Source organism: Lingula anatina, chromosome 3 (genome assembly GCF_051362555.1).
Source record: "Lingula anatina isolate TDL-2025a chromosome 3, LinAna3.0, whole genome shotgun sequence".
Lineage (NCBI taxonomy): Eukaryota > Metazoa > Brachiopoda > Lingulata > Lingulida > Lingulidae > Lingula > Lingula anatina.
This window is the reverse complement of record NC_141769.1, coordinates 24,292,114-24,306,796: the sequence shown is the minus strand read 5'-3', so window position 1 is coordinate 24,306,796 and position 14,683 is coordinate 24,292,114. Positions and strand designations below refer to the sequence as shown.

Sequence of the window (14,683 nt, the reverse complement as noted above, 5' to 3'; positions counted from 1 at the left end):
CAACATCCCAAATAGTATGTAGTCTCAAGTTACTGTATAAAATGGCCAAACTTTTTGTCAGTCCCTCAAAAGTATTGATATTATTCTATTATTTTTTAGTCTAGATATTTTATGAAGTTAACTTGTACTCAAACCCATATCCTGGTCTCCCAAGAACAGAGTATTTCCAAATCAAATACAGTGATCATGAACATGTGGACACCCCTGTCCATGACTCCTGTAGGATTGATGTTCCCATAGCCCTAATACTTACTGCTGCCTGGGCTTTTCCATCTCGCTGCTTTATAATAATAATAAAAGGCTCTACTTAGAACACATCAAAAAATGGTGCAATGTACAAATTTTCTAGGCTCACATGAACATAAGAAAATATCTTCTTAATTTAAAAGACAATTTATGTTGGCTATGGATGATGAAAAACCACATGACATGTAATTTTTTCTTAATTATCACCTATTTGTTGACAATGGGTTGCTTCGCTAAGATTTTATAACCAAATGAATACACTTTTCACTGGGGAAAGAATATTGCAACAGATGCAGTGACAAGTTGATAACCAAATGCTTCAATTTATAGATACAAAAACAATACAACACAATAAATACAACCTCTGAACTGTTTTACCATTCCAATGATTGTGCTATTTGTAAGAACTTAATGCCTTCCATACATAAAGGAAATATCACCCTCAATGCCCAGTTCTATGTAAGAATCTCTACCTGAGGCCCTTTTCACAAAATGTTCACTGTTCTTGGGTAAAGCTTAGACTGCTTAAATAATTATTTATTCAAAATTCGAATTTGCCCTTCTGGTCAATAATATAAGGGTGTAAAAGAGTGATTGAAACATAGGAAAAGTATTTGACATTCCTAAATGAGCTAAAGTCATCACTAAGAGTTAATACCTTTGAAAAGTCAATCAATTTTTACAGACTAAATAACTCACTTAATACGCTGCCTTTAAGATTCTCTGAGAAATGCAACTTAGACAGCTAAGTCTTAGTACTAGTGTATGGTTTTAGACCAAGAAGTGACTTCGGACTTTTGTGTGAAACAGACCCCAGTTTTCATTTTCCCAGAGAGCTACAAAGACCAGTAATGCAGAGGAATGTCACCTTTAATACACTTACAGTATGTTAAGCATATCGAACAATACACGAAAAACAGGCTTGATCTGCTTTACAGAGCGCCACCTACCAGGAGTTCCAGGATTATAAATGGCGACCGGCCGCAGACGACTCCTGTATTGAGCATATGTCTGCCCCGCGTCGAGACCTTTGTAGCCAGAAGAATTGTTGTTCACATTGTTATCCAAGTTTGCGTAGTTTCTCCCTGGAGATGTGGGGCCACCTGGTGGGGAAAGGGGAAAACAAGCTGCAGCTAAACATAAAGCTGGTTAATGGAAGCATTGTGTGTATCATACCCACCTTTAAATGTAACAACTGTACTATGAATGGCTTCACTTAACTTTGCTACATGTTTCAAACTTTCATATGTCACTGGGCAATTTGAGATTTTTTTTCACTCATTTACTTAATATATTCATTATTTTTCTTGGTGAAAATGAGAGAAGGGGAATAGCTCAAAGAGGATTTTCAAACAGCAAAATATTAGCTGAAGTGGGCTTTTTTGAGAAAAGGGGAAACAATTTTGAAATTCTCAAACAGGAAAGAGTGCCAAAATTTTCAACATGCCAAACCAGGTTAACTGTTAGTGAATTGCCTTATAATTAAGCACACAGTCTGTACACATGACACTGTCGTTGTTTAAGCAAAAGCCATGCTGCACTGAAACTGATTGCTGTGATTTGTACTGCAAAACTTCTTAGATAGAGATTCTTTATATTATATTATTATTTCAAAGTAAAACAGCTAAAACTCTTCCTCATGATTCATTAAACAAAATACTTTCTGAAAATGACTACAATGGTACACCTTCATAAAACATCCATTGTTTTGACCATTGGCCAAGTTGGAAAGCTTTCAAACTTGAAAAAAGAAATATAAGGTGCAGCCTGTGTTTCTATGGGCAGGACTTCAAATATCCCCTTCTGGGCCTTGTAACGTAATTTGGTTATCCCACAAGCATTTAGACCCCAAATCATTTAAATTTTAAACCAGCCTAAAGAGGACAGTTTTAAAATACACAAGATAGTATAATAAACCTTGATGTCCCCTACCTGGTGCCAAGCTAGTGGGTGGCTGGACATGCTCAGGCACTGGGAGAGACCTTCTAGGACTCTCTGGGACCTGGCTGGCTGGACCATTCTCTGACTGGTCTGGTGAACCTCCAAATATCTGCAGGGGGATAATACATACATTAATAACAATAAAAGAAAAAGAAGAGGAAGAAGAATAGCCTAAGAACAGTCAGTACATTCACTGTCATTTCTTGCACCTAAGAAAAGTTGGACTGTACAATAAAAAGACTATTGAAATGTAAACCAACTTGATATAATTAATTATAAGTGAGTTAATAAAAGTATAAATAATAAATGTTAAAGATAAGATATTTATAAAAATAAAATCATTCATGTGAAATCTATTAATGTTTTCATTTCAGGATTCAATGGTTGTCTAGCTAGACCACTCTCTGTTCTTTTCCCTCAAAACCATACCAATTTTAATTTTACATAATATCAAAAACCAATACTTCATGTTCTTAGGGTATTAACAATAATTCTATCTCGACTTACCAAGTCATAGTTCTCAATAAGAATTTCTACCACAATGTTACAGAACTTGATATCCATGATAGCTGCCACTGTCTCCTCCTCTGGCCTCATTAGAGTGGGCCCAAAGCACACCCCAACATTGGACACTGTCATCAGGTTCACTGCATGCTTCTGAGACACCCTGTAAGAGAAGTGAGCAGTAGGTTTCTGTGGCTTGAAATGTTATATGTATTCTGAGACACCCTGTAAGAGAAGTGAGCAGTAGGTTTCTGTGGCTTGAAATGTTCTGTATTCTGAGACACCCTGTAAGAGAAGTGAGCAGTAGGTTTCTGTGGCTTGAAATGTTATATGTTTTCTGAGACACCCAGTAAGAGAAGTGAGCAGTAGGTTTCTGTGGCTTGAAATATTATATGTATTCTGAGACACCCTGTAAGAGAAGTGAGCAGTAGGTTTCTGTGGCTTGAAATGTTATATGTATTCTGAGACACCCTGTAAGAGAAGTGAGCAGTAGGTTTCTGTGGCTTGAAATGTTATATGTATTCTGAGACACCCTGTAAGAGAAGTGAGCAGTAGGTTTCTGTGGCTTGAAATGTTATATGTATTCTGAGACACCCTGTAAGAGAAATGAGCAGTAGGTTTCTGTGGCTTGAAATGTTATATATATTCTGAGACACCCTGTAAGAGAAATGAGCAGTAGGTTTCTGTGGCTTGAAATGTTATATGTATTCTGAGACACCCAGTCAGATGCAAAAGGCAGTCGAGAAGTATCTGTGACCTGAATTGTTATACTTATTCTGAGACACCCTGTAACAGATAGAAAATAATAGAGAAGTTTCTGTGACTTAAAAGGGAAAAGTATTATGAGGCAACCTGTTTTTTACATTCAATTCTTTAAAATGTATAACAGAACAACCTATTTTTTCACAAACATTTTACTGTTTAATGTGCAGATGGATATCCAAACATTGTCAAAAGAAAAGAAAACAAAGAGAAAACTATGATCTACAATTATTTTGTTTTTAAGTCCAAATATACACTATAAAATAAATGTCTACAAAAAATGTCTCATGGTAATTTTCATATACAAGACACAAGAATGTCTTCATTACTTATAAATGATTATCTTACATTCTGAGATGCTTGATAAGAACCCGTAAAAACTTGAAATTGGCCTCTGGGAGTTGGTGGACTAGTTTGTGGATTTCTCGCACACGATCCTTTTTCTGCTCCAATTCTAAAAGGTAAAAAATTTCAGCATTAGAAACATTAAGGTTTCAGATCTAGGATTTTCCTTTAAAACTCTCATGGACTCTGTTAGAAAAAGAGTAATATCCAAAGAACATGAAACATCGTATACTTCAGATTGTGCTATTTGCAATTCGAAATCAAAACTTGTCGAAACTGCTTATGTTCTAACAGAATGCATGGTAACAATGCCAAACGCCAGTAAATAAAAGACAGGCTACTAAAACAAGGCTTAAAAGATTGTAGCAAAAACTGTTCAAACTTAAGTTATTATATTAGATTACAAATCTGTGGAACATACTGGCAGCAGCAAGGAGCTGTGTGTGCTGTTTAAATGTCATTATAGGCTCTGGGAGGGACCTGAAAGCAAATAAATAAATAAATAAAGCAATGGATTATTTAAGGAGAAAATTCTTGTCAAATGCTGATAAATGTAATTTTGACAGAAAGGCACATTATAACTGAATAATAAAGACTCTGACTGACAAAGGCTGAAATTAAGATTTTAACCAAATCATTAAGGGACATTCTTTTCTTTCAATACATTTCCTTAAGTAAAAGGAAAGTGCATATCCAAGACTTCTTTCAGCCTATTTTTACATTAATCAGATCCAAATATTTTCCTTACCTGAAGTAATTCTTGAGTGCACTGGTAATGGTCTTAATTTCTTCATCATCTAAGTTTAACTTGTCCAGTTTCCGCCTATCTGTTAAACCAGAATAATAGGAATATTCATGTGTCTAGTTAAATTATCATTAAAATGTTAAAGAATTAGTTGTTGCTTAATATTTTGTATGAATACAAGAAATATATGAAAAAATATTATTTTTGAAATAAATAAAAATACAAAGTTTAAATTTGTGAAAGTTAGCTTACCTAAGCCCATTTGTGCAAGTTTAGTAACTTTAGAATTGACTCCTACAACTCTGTACAGTCCTTGGTCCTCAAGACCTGAAATGAAAATTATGTTTACTAGAAAACACTCTTTATAATTTCAATACTGTTCTTTTCATTATAGTTTTGATAAGAGAAGAAAACATTATCTTATATCAGATGATTACGAACATAACAAAAAAATATATAAACAAAGAATGACGGCGTTTTAATATTTTAAAGCATGTCCAAGAAATTTTGGAAAAAAACACCCATATTCAATCAGGTAACTATAACTGATTAAATAAGTAACTATGTAGAATTATAGGATGGTCATTGCTTTAACATAGGTGTGTCAGTTAGTAGAATTATAGGATGCTTTAACATAGGTGTGTCAGTTAGCCTACCTCTTGCTTCTATAGCATCTATACATCTTTGAATAAATAGGAAACCAGTATCATCTAATGAACCTGAAACAGAACAGTTTAAGATTGTAGGGGACACCTACAGCGTATTCTTTAGAAAAGAACCCATCTGCTTTTGTTTAAATAGATTGTTTGCAAGTATGAAACTTTCTCATTCATACAATTCTATCTTTCTTATCCCTAAAAAATACACTCAGCAATTTGCTTTTTAGTTTTAGCCCTTTTAAAATCATCGACACCATAATGAGTATAAATTGACATATAATATCACTTACTCTCTTCTACTTTCTGTTTTGGCATTAAATATATCTGAAATAAAAGAGGATATGTGTTATTAAATAAAACAAATACTAAAATAAAATAAAACAAATTGATGCTATATTTTTTTTATTCAGCTTCATAAGATACAACAGGATACCAATCATATTCTGTTTATAATCTGTACTTACAGGTTCTCTCCCGTCCATGGCATCCAGCCACAGACTTCTATCTTCTTCTGATAGAGCTTGTAAGGTGTATGTCCCTTGTCTACAATGGTTTAACATAAATGATTGAATTTTACGTTTGAAATTTAATAGATTGTCTGTTTGCAGGTACTAATATTGCATAATACAGCTTTGGAAGTTTGCATTTACCTTTTTTAAGGATAGAGATATTTTCAAAAAATACATTTGGCACAAGTCCAAGGCATAGGTTTTTTTTTTTTAATTTAAGTCAAGCACAACAATTTTAAAATCCATGTCTTTCTGTCAATCAAAAGAAAGGAGAGGGGATAAGACAGGACTTGAAAAGGCAACCTACCTGTCTTGTGCAGTAATGTCAAAACAGAATCTTTTGTCTATGGAATCTGTTGCTCTCCTGACACAGGAGGTTAAAACCATGGTTTCTGTACTGCTCGGCTAAAGAGAACAGAAAATTGTGGTTGATTAAACAGCCATTTAAGTTTTTCCACAAAATAAAATAGTTAAAGTGACTAAACAGCAAAATTCTGAAATCCTTGTTGTTTCTGTAATTATTATCAACTCCAACACAAACAGCTTAAATAATTTTAGCATATTGGTCAAACTGAAAAATAAAAAAATCTCAATGAACTGGAATTTCCAAAACCTTCAGCCTCTAGCATTTTGAAACAATGAATAGTCCACAAAATTTAATGTGTCGCATATAACAGGTACACACTTAAAACCATTATGTGTAAATACTTACTAATTTGGCATTCTGCACAGGGTTGAAGGGGATCATGGTCAGTATTTTGTTGTTCTTCTGATACATACAGTAGTATTTGGTCCATGATGTTGTGCCCAGTGCCTCTGGAGTGTAGGAAAACAGGATCATAATTTCTAGATCTAAAACCAATGCCTCCAACCACACATAGGGCTATCTTGTTATGTCAAGCCTACTGCTTTTTCACAGAAAGGGAACCAAATTATAACAAATATTGCATTCAGAATATATAATTAATATCATGCAAAACTCATGGCCATATCTTGGAAAGAATATCAAATACAATAATAACACAGCCTGAAAAGACCTTACATTTTTTCACATCTAACACAATGTCACATCTAGCATACTGTCGCACCTGACAAACTGTCATGTCTAATACACTGTCATACACAATATACTGTAAAACCTAACACAATGGCAAATTTAAGACTGTCACATCTAAATATGGGTATTAAATATAGTACACTGGCACACAACATTGTACAGCACCTGGCATATTGTCACATCTAACACCCTGACCAATTCTACTACAACTCTGCTATAATTTAGGATTAGGAAGACAAAACTGTCAAATGTCACTGAAGTTCAGACAGCACCAGCAGGCACATACAGAATTTTCTTATATAGATAATGAACTAAAATCTGTACCATAAGGCTATAATCAGATATGAGCCTAGGTTTTTCAGAAAAAATAATAATATATAAATAAACAAATAATAATATATAAATAAACAAATAATATAAATAAACATTTATTAAAAATCAATAATTAACCATGGTGTCGTACACTTAATCATACAGGGTTTGGAGGCTGTCTTAGGACCCATCAGAATTAAATTTAAAAATAAAAACTTTTTTTGTGATTTAGTAGAAAAATCTCCTGTCTTTATAATCTAGATCATAACAAATAAACACAAAAACACCTACTCTTTTCCATTAGGAAAAGGTACCCCTGTCTTGTGTAGTTCTTGTTGGTGGTTGGCTCTATGTTTGGTTTCTAAAAAATGAAATTAAAAAATTTAAATTAGAAAGAGGCAATGGGTTTTTTCAGCAATAACAGCAGTGACAACACAACACCAGCAATACAAAACAATGCTTGCAGTAACAATACAACACCACGCCAGCAGCAACATTTCAGCATGCCAACATTAATCATGTTTAATCAATTCAAACAATTAAAAGAACCAAAATAATACACACATTGCATGCAAACAAAATCCAAGCACCTGCACTGCCAGAATTATTACATTTCTTTTGTTCTTTCTATTTTTGCTTCCCGACCAAAATTTAAATGCGTTTCACATGCTTGAGAAGTAAGATTTTGAAAATTTTATATTTCCAAACAGTTACATTTGAATTTTTTATGTGGCTTATAATTTTTATCTTCTTGTTCTTTCAACAAATCATTCACATAGAGTTTATATTTGAAATATATCATTACCGTAAAAGTCATCCTTTAAAAAAAATCAACATTTAACATCATGGCATACTGAAGTCAATCTGAACATCATGAAAAAATTCATGCAGTATTGACAAGCCATATTTTCTAGACCCAAAAACCTTTTTTTTAAACTTCACATTAATTCTTCTAACATACAAAACATTAACACTTAAAAACAATGACAGGAAATCCCAATAATTATGTGTAGAAAGGATGTCAAATATGTAAGAAATGTTTAAGAAATGTGCATCATTGAAGCTTATTCTTGTCACAAAAAATTGAAAACCTGAATATTGAATTTTTGAAAGTGTTGATACCAACAGTCACATAAACCCAATCAATACTTATTATCTTTTTTCCAATTCTAATATATTATTTTTATTTTTTGTGACTAGCTCCAACAGTGAAAAATAGAAAACTTCAGTAGTGACACATCGTGGCTCCAAATGCACAACTTCCTATGGCCAATGAGAGCAGCCATAACAGCTTCAAACTGACCAATGAGAGTAGTTGTAACAATTCAAACACTCTGTGCAACAACAGCAAGCCCCAAATAGCAAACCATTGCAGTAAAATGGACGGTACAGGATGTGGGAAACGTTGATAAAATTGTACTCGGAAAGGCAGGAAAAGCACTGGAACTAGAGATCAGAGCCTTGTAAAACTGAAGGAAAATACATTGCATTTTTAAGAGTAAAATGTAACCTTAGTAAAAAAAAAAATGCTCCAAGTTTTCAAAACTTCCAGAACGACAGATTTTTGGCAACAGTTTTTCTTTCAAATAAATATGAACATTATTCCAAAAGTACAACGTCTGCAATGGCAATGAAATCTTGGAGCACTTGGTCTGAACACTTGTTATGTTCAAGTTAAGTTCATTTACAACAAGAAACGATTGAACAAGATGTAAACAGAAGTTGCTCTAAAACTGGCGTCTAGATAGCAAAGACCAGGAAATATCTATCATGCCAACACATGAAAAACCTTAACCCTTTCTACCAAAGTTGAAAATTGTAATCACAAAAGTTTTCAATTTAATGACAAACTTAACTTAATGAGTGGAATCTTTACAGATATTTCCTAGAGCCGTCCCAGTTCAGGAGCCACAAATTTGAACATCTATAACATATTTAAAAGCTGCAAGCAGCAGCAGCAACAGCCACCACCAGGGGGAATTTTGGGATAATCTAAATGTGGATCGGGACTGTCTTGGCATCTGCAATGTTCACCTGCACAATGGTGCCACCTATTCATGTTTGAAGAGACTGGATAAACAATGATGGTGAGAAAGGAGAAGAGAGTTGTGACAATGAGTTTTGTTCTGAAATGTGACAGGAACGTGAATGTGAGACAGAAATGATGTACATTATATGAAGACTACACCAGGAGAAGGACGTGGTATTTAGGTGCAGATTTACTATGCAGATGATAAGACTTGGCTGTTTAATTCTCAGTCAGTTTGGATTCCTATAACATTTTTGCTGAACAACTGTATGTCTCATGTCTTTTTCATACAATTTAACCTATATAGCAAAAGGTTGCATGCCACAGCCTAAACAAAAACAGTATTTCCTACAGAAATCATATCCAGCTGAAATGTTTAAAAAAGGGCATTAAAAATCACCCTTATTTCTAAGTAACTACATTTCAATTGACCAACTATTAAAACCCAATAGAAAATAGCTTGCAATATCAGCTTCAAATACTTCAAAGAAGCACTGCCAGCATGTTAAGCCAAAAAGAAGTATCCCAGCATGCTGTGGTAAAAAGGACAGAGTACCCCAGCACCCCCTGGTGGCAGCAGGCAAAGAAGCAAGCTCCACATTACCGTGCCACGCACCTCCAACATTTTGTTCATTAGCGTCTCAGCTTCTGTCCTTGTTGTCTCGTAGTTGTCACGAGTCTGGAAAATATTTTTTTAAAAAAGTTCTGCCTTTTTTTACATCAATATTAACTATCTGTAGACTCAAATAAAAATTGTTTATATTTTTGCTTTGATGAAAAAAAATATTCTGCAAAAAATTTTAACATTTGAAAACAAAATTTTGTAAGGATTTATTATGCCATTTACCAAACTAAACCATTATTCCATCAACTAATAACTACTCTTTCTATCTTATTTGTTCTTTTTTTCTCACCTTCTGTAGTTTAACTTGTAACTCTGTCATGTATGGTTTAAACTCCTGAGCTACTTCATGCCCTAAAACAAGCAAACAACAAATTTAACATATTCAAACCTAATTAAATGAGCTGATAAAATTACATGTTCAAACAATTCTTGAAATGGTTAAAGCCAAATTACTACTAAAGTCTTAACACTGTTGCTTGCTGAGCGTTTTCTGAGTTTGGAACTTGATAAATATTCCGACAAACATCAAGGAAATTTTAAATTCCTTTTTTTCAGTTATATACTTCATAGAAGGAAGTCATATAGAAAGTCCATTATACAAGGCCTACTAATACTTAAATTATCAGACTAGTTGGGGTTATCATACTTCAATTTGGTTTCAAAAGATCACCCCCTTCAAAGCTGTGAACATGTCCTTATAGTCAAATTTCTTGCCCAAAACTATACCAGTCTGTGGACACACATGGACAAAAGTTGAAGAAAAAAATCCAGATGACACAGTTTAGTCAATCTACTGTCCAAGTGAGTCCTGTTCTGAACTGAGCTCTAATGACAGCATGAAGACTTACCTTGATGATAAAATGTCAGCCAGGCATACATAAAACCCAGTAACTGAAACAAAAAGAAAGATGTTGTAGTATTACGCATTAAACTAAATTGCGCAAACAGAGTTCATACTCACAAAATCTTAATTCAAATTTAGTGATTTTTTTGAATAGATATCATCCAAATGTGACTCATTAAAAATTTTTTTGGTCTAACATAAGATGTTCAGCTACATTAGAAAAAACCTTACAGCAATTTTCACCCCAACATTGAATCTGTTATAAAATTTAATACACTAGCCTTTTAAGTTCGTACTCATGCACACATAAAAAAAAAGAAAATAAAAATAAAAACTGACACGTTTACAACTTATCAACTATTTTGTTATCAGTTCCTGGCATTTCAAACATACTGATACAATTAATCTATGCACCTTTTTTTTTTTTTTAATAATTAATATCAATACATCATCCTGTTTATTCCTTATCCCATAAACTAGAAATCCTGGAAATCAGTTCAAGCTAAGAAATCCAAACCTATTCCAGGCTGGCTGTCACATCCTTGTACAGTTTTCTAAGTTCACTAACTCAAATTCTCGTCCTAAAATGGGTCCATTTATCAGATTTTCACACTATTTTATGACATCCTTGTTGTTACTAGTGTTACATGTTTGCCAATCTACACAAAATTGCCTGAAAATGAGTCCAAGCATCCATTGCTTTCAAATTCATTCGTTGTAGTTCGAGTTACAGGACCTGGTGTGTTCGTCTTTTTAATAAGTCTGATCGTCATATCCTGATGCATAAATATTTTTTTTCCAAATTCACAAATCACAATTACTTTGGTTTCTATAACCCAGAATATACTGCAATATCCTTGAGGAGCTCTATGCTACAGGTAATGGTCAATAATTAATAAATGGGGCAACAGTTCGGGTTTTGGTATCAAACTTTTTTTCTGTTGACTTAAGCATGTGGTCTCCACCCACCACTGTGTGAAACGCAATCGGTCGGATTTCCGCCTCATTTCACCATCGTAAACAATTCCTCTACCTCAGTCGCGTATTGTCACATTCTCCATCTTATACCAAACTTCATTAATGCCCACTGGAACTGTACTTATTCCCTTTCGTACATACTTCGTTTTTAGACAAAATACACTGAAAGAACAGACTTTTTTTTATAATTCTTAAGATCATAAAAGCTTCTAAACAAATATTCCCTCACATAAAAAGGACTGTATATTTCCAAATGAAAACCTTCCGTAAAGACTTAATACAAAGATACATTTCAAGCCAGGGGAGAGGAGATCAATGACTTTTCGCAAGCAAGGGAACTGGTTTGAATGGTGAAAAGAAAGTTGTGACTATGTTTCATTGATAGTATCAGAAACACCTGCGGGGTCAACCCAGTGTTGACACAGTCAAGGTCTTTTGTCACCTCCCTGCCTGACATTCTACAACACTGAAAAGGCATAAAAGGTACTAAACGGTATAAAAAATCATAAGTGTAATAGATCCCATGACAAATACCAAGTCAACTTTACTAGACTGTTATTAATTGGATTTTTTTTTCAAATCCTGATCGTTTTATCATAGAAATGAACCTGACTGCTACCTTGCTCCAAATTTGCATTTGATCAAAAGCTGACCAAAATATCTGTTGGGAACAATACACCAGTGTATTAAGCAGATGTAAAATGGAGGTATTATTGGATTCTGGTTTCAACATCCACGCCTTCCTGACTCCGCATTGTATCCTGCGGTCCCCAGGCGATTTTGAAGGTTTGCACATTTCCAGGTTCACCGACTTTGTCATGGCCAGACAGAGAGCCACACGTGCCCCTTTACAGACCCAATATTTATTTTGTAAACAATCAATGTTTAATTTAGATTACCGCCAATTATGGACTTGCCTGTGTACAGTTTAGTGAGGGAGAAAATCGGCCATTTGTAGCTACTTAAAGGCAAACATTAAGGTTAAAAGGTGTCATCGGAGAAAAAAATGGTCAAATGGTTCTAGTCAGCCCTAACCAGGCCCTTTTCTAGGTCCATAATCAAAAGTTATACACTAGAAATTATTGATGACGTAACTGGTCAAGGGCAATCATAACTGCAGACACAAATATGTTTCGCTTCACAGCAATATATTTTTCTATAAGGCGATGTAAAAATTGCTATTTTCTTTTATACTACCTTGATTTGTAAATATACTTACTATTTCAATGAATTCAAACTTTTTTCTTTCCTGTACTTCCTGCAGCATCAACACATATTCCATAGAGGCTTGCTGAAAGTGCTTCCTCTCCATCTGCAGAGCTGCATCAGCCTGGGGAGAAAACAAGCAGATTTAATAAAGAATTCCATAGTATGTGTATGTGTGCATGCGTGCGTGCGTGCGTGTGTGTGTGTGAGAGAGAGAGAGAGCATTTACCTCTTGTAACACATTGTCAGTGGCTTTCGTCTTTAAATTCAGAAACTTCTCCAAGGACTGGCAAAAAGCTCTTGTTTGCTTGTCAAACTTTTTCTTGCCCTCCTGGAAAATGACAAAAATAGAAGTGGTTAATTATAATTTTCCTTCCACTGAATAATCATACCCCTTGAATACAAAATCACCATCTAAAAACTCTCCACCACTGATATCAATTTGTCATATTCATTCATTATACTTGTAATCAAACCCAAACTGATATTCACCACAAGAGTAAAGCAAAACCTCTATGCTGAAAACTGAACCCAAAGCACAAAACAACCTGTAAAAAAATATATGCATCGAATCCAAACAGCACCTCTGTCTACAAACAGCCTGTCCCTTCCATCTCTGTACATATGAAGAAAGGCCCAGGGCCGAAATCCTCACGCCCTCCCTCAAGTTTACAGGGAAATGATTAAAATGTAAACCCAAGTCAAACTATTGATAAGCATACAATACCCTCTGCTTCACAGAACATTTTGTGTATTCAACAGAGTCTCACCCCAGCACCTTGGAGTTTAACGTTATGATTCTAAACTGGAATGGTTTTCACCTGTATTTATAACGTTATAGTTGTGTGTTCAATTAGAGCAACCCTAATTATCATCATGTAAGATCCCTGGGTGACATTTGATGCTGTGTTCACCCAAATTCTTAACAGTGTCTGGTTCAGACTGAAATGTTTTGCTGAACAACTTAGTGACTGCACTGGTTCTTTATGGTCCCTGAATACCTGAGGTTCAGTGGGGTTTCTTTATTACAGTCCTCTGTATCAAAAATACCCCACTTCAACTCAGACAGAGAATTCCCTGGCAACAATAACTTAGCTGTCTGTGATATGCGATACCCATAAATTACTAAAATTTTAAAATTTGTCTGAACCCAGCATAGAGAACTGGAGACCTAAGATAAGTCCATCAATTCATGGCAAAATTGACTTGAACTTATCTTTACAAGTTTTCAGTCATAAAATCAGTCCAAATTTAAAACGTGTCTGAACGCAGCCTCAGACCGCTGGGGGCCAGGGTTAATACCACCATTCCCTGGCAATGAAGGCAAAAATTACACAACATTTCTAGCAAAGCTGGGGGATTAACTGGGCACTGGGTACAACACAGACATCAAACTGAACCACTGGGGATAAAAATGACCTTTTCATGAGAGAGTATCAGGGTCTTGGCACTCAAGTTTGGACATCTTGTGAAATTGAATGAAAGGTTTTGCTTCAACACAACTAATTAAAAAATGCACAAACCAGGGAAGCATTAAATTTAAAGGCAAAAGTTGAAATAACTGTTATGATAATTTAACTTTAAACTTATTAAAAGTGTTTAATCTCTTAGGTGAGTCTAACTGACTCAAAACAGTTGCTGCTATAACTAAAGTGTCAACTTTGCATCAGAAACTTTGCTTTAGGATGTCCAGCTAAAAAGACCGTGTGATATCTACATGTCATTTATCTTGTTATGAGACTGCTAATGCATTTATGTTAATTTAATGCAATTACATTATAAGAGTAAATAAAGCTGTATCCGAATAGAATTGAAAGCGACACAGAATTCCAATGCAAAGAATAAGTAATAATGTATCATGTTATCAACATCTGTCACCCTGAGCTTCAGAGATAACTTGACACTAACCTCTTCACTATAG

General features: G+C 34.5%; 1 protein-coding gene across 11 annotated transcripts in view; it reads right to left on the bottom strand.

Moving 5' to 3' along the window:
- LOC106175697 (rho GTPase-activating protein 26) overlaps positions 1-14,683 on the bottom strand; it is a 61,769-nt gene that overhangs the window by 19,598 nt on the left and 27,488 nt on the right. For 8 of the 11 annotated variants that reach the window (XM_087007548.1, XM_087007551.1, XM_087007552.1 and 5 more), the window contains 19 exons: positions 12,992-13,093; positions 12,776-12,886; positions 10,583-10,625; positions 10,024-10,085; positions 9,714-9,788; positions 7,372-7,441; positions 6,424-6,527; positions 6,019-6,116; positions 5,667-5,745; positions 5,493-5,526; positions 5,200-5,262; positions 4,796-4,870; positions 4,547-4,625; positions 4,220-4,278; positions 3,802-3,907; positions 2,695-2,854; positions 2,179-2,296; positions 1,197-1,349; positions 254-280 (listed from right to left, as the gene is read on the bottom strand). In XM_087007548.1, the coding sequence (XP_086863674.1) occupies positions 254-280; positions 1,197-1,349; positions 2,179-2,296; positions 2,695-2,854; positions 3,802-3,907; positions 4,220-4,278; positions 4,547-4,625; positions 4,796-4,870; positions 5,200-5,262; positions 5,493-5,526; positions 5,667-5,745; positions 6,019-6,116; positions 6,424-6,527; positions 7,372-7,441; positions 9,714-9,788; positions 10,024-10,085; positions 10,583-10,625; positions 12,776-12,886; positions 12,992-13,093 (1,618 nt within the window). The remainder of the gene's footprint in view (positions 1-253; positions 281-1,196; positions 1,350-2,178; positions 2,297-2,694; positions 2,855-3,801; positions 3,908-4,219; positions 4,279-4,546; positions 4,626-4,795; positions 4,871-5,199; positions 5,263-5,492; positions 5,527-5,666; positions 5,746-6,018; positions 6,117-6,423; positions 6,528-7,371; positions 7,442-9,713; positions 9,789-10,023; positions 10,086-10,582; positions 10,626-12,775; positions 12,887-12,991; positions 13,094-14,683) is intronic. The other 3 variants (XM_087007549.1, XM_087007550.1, XM_087007554.1) reach the window with 3 other exon arrangements.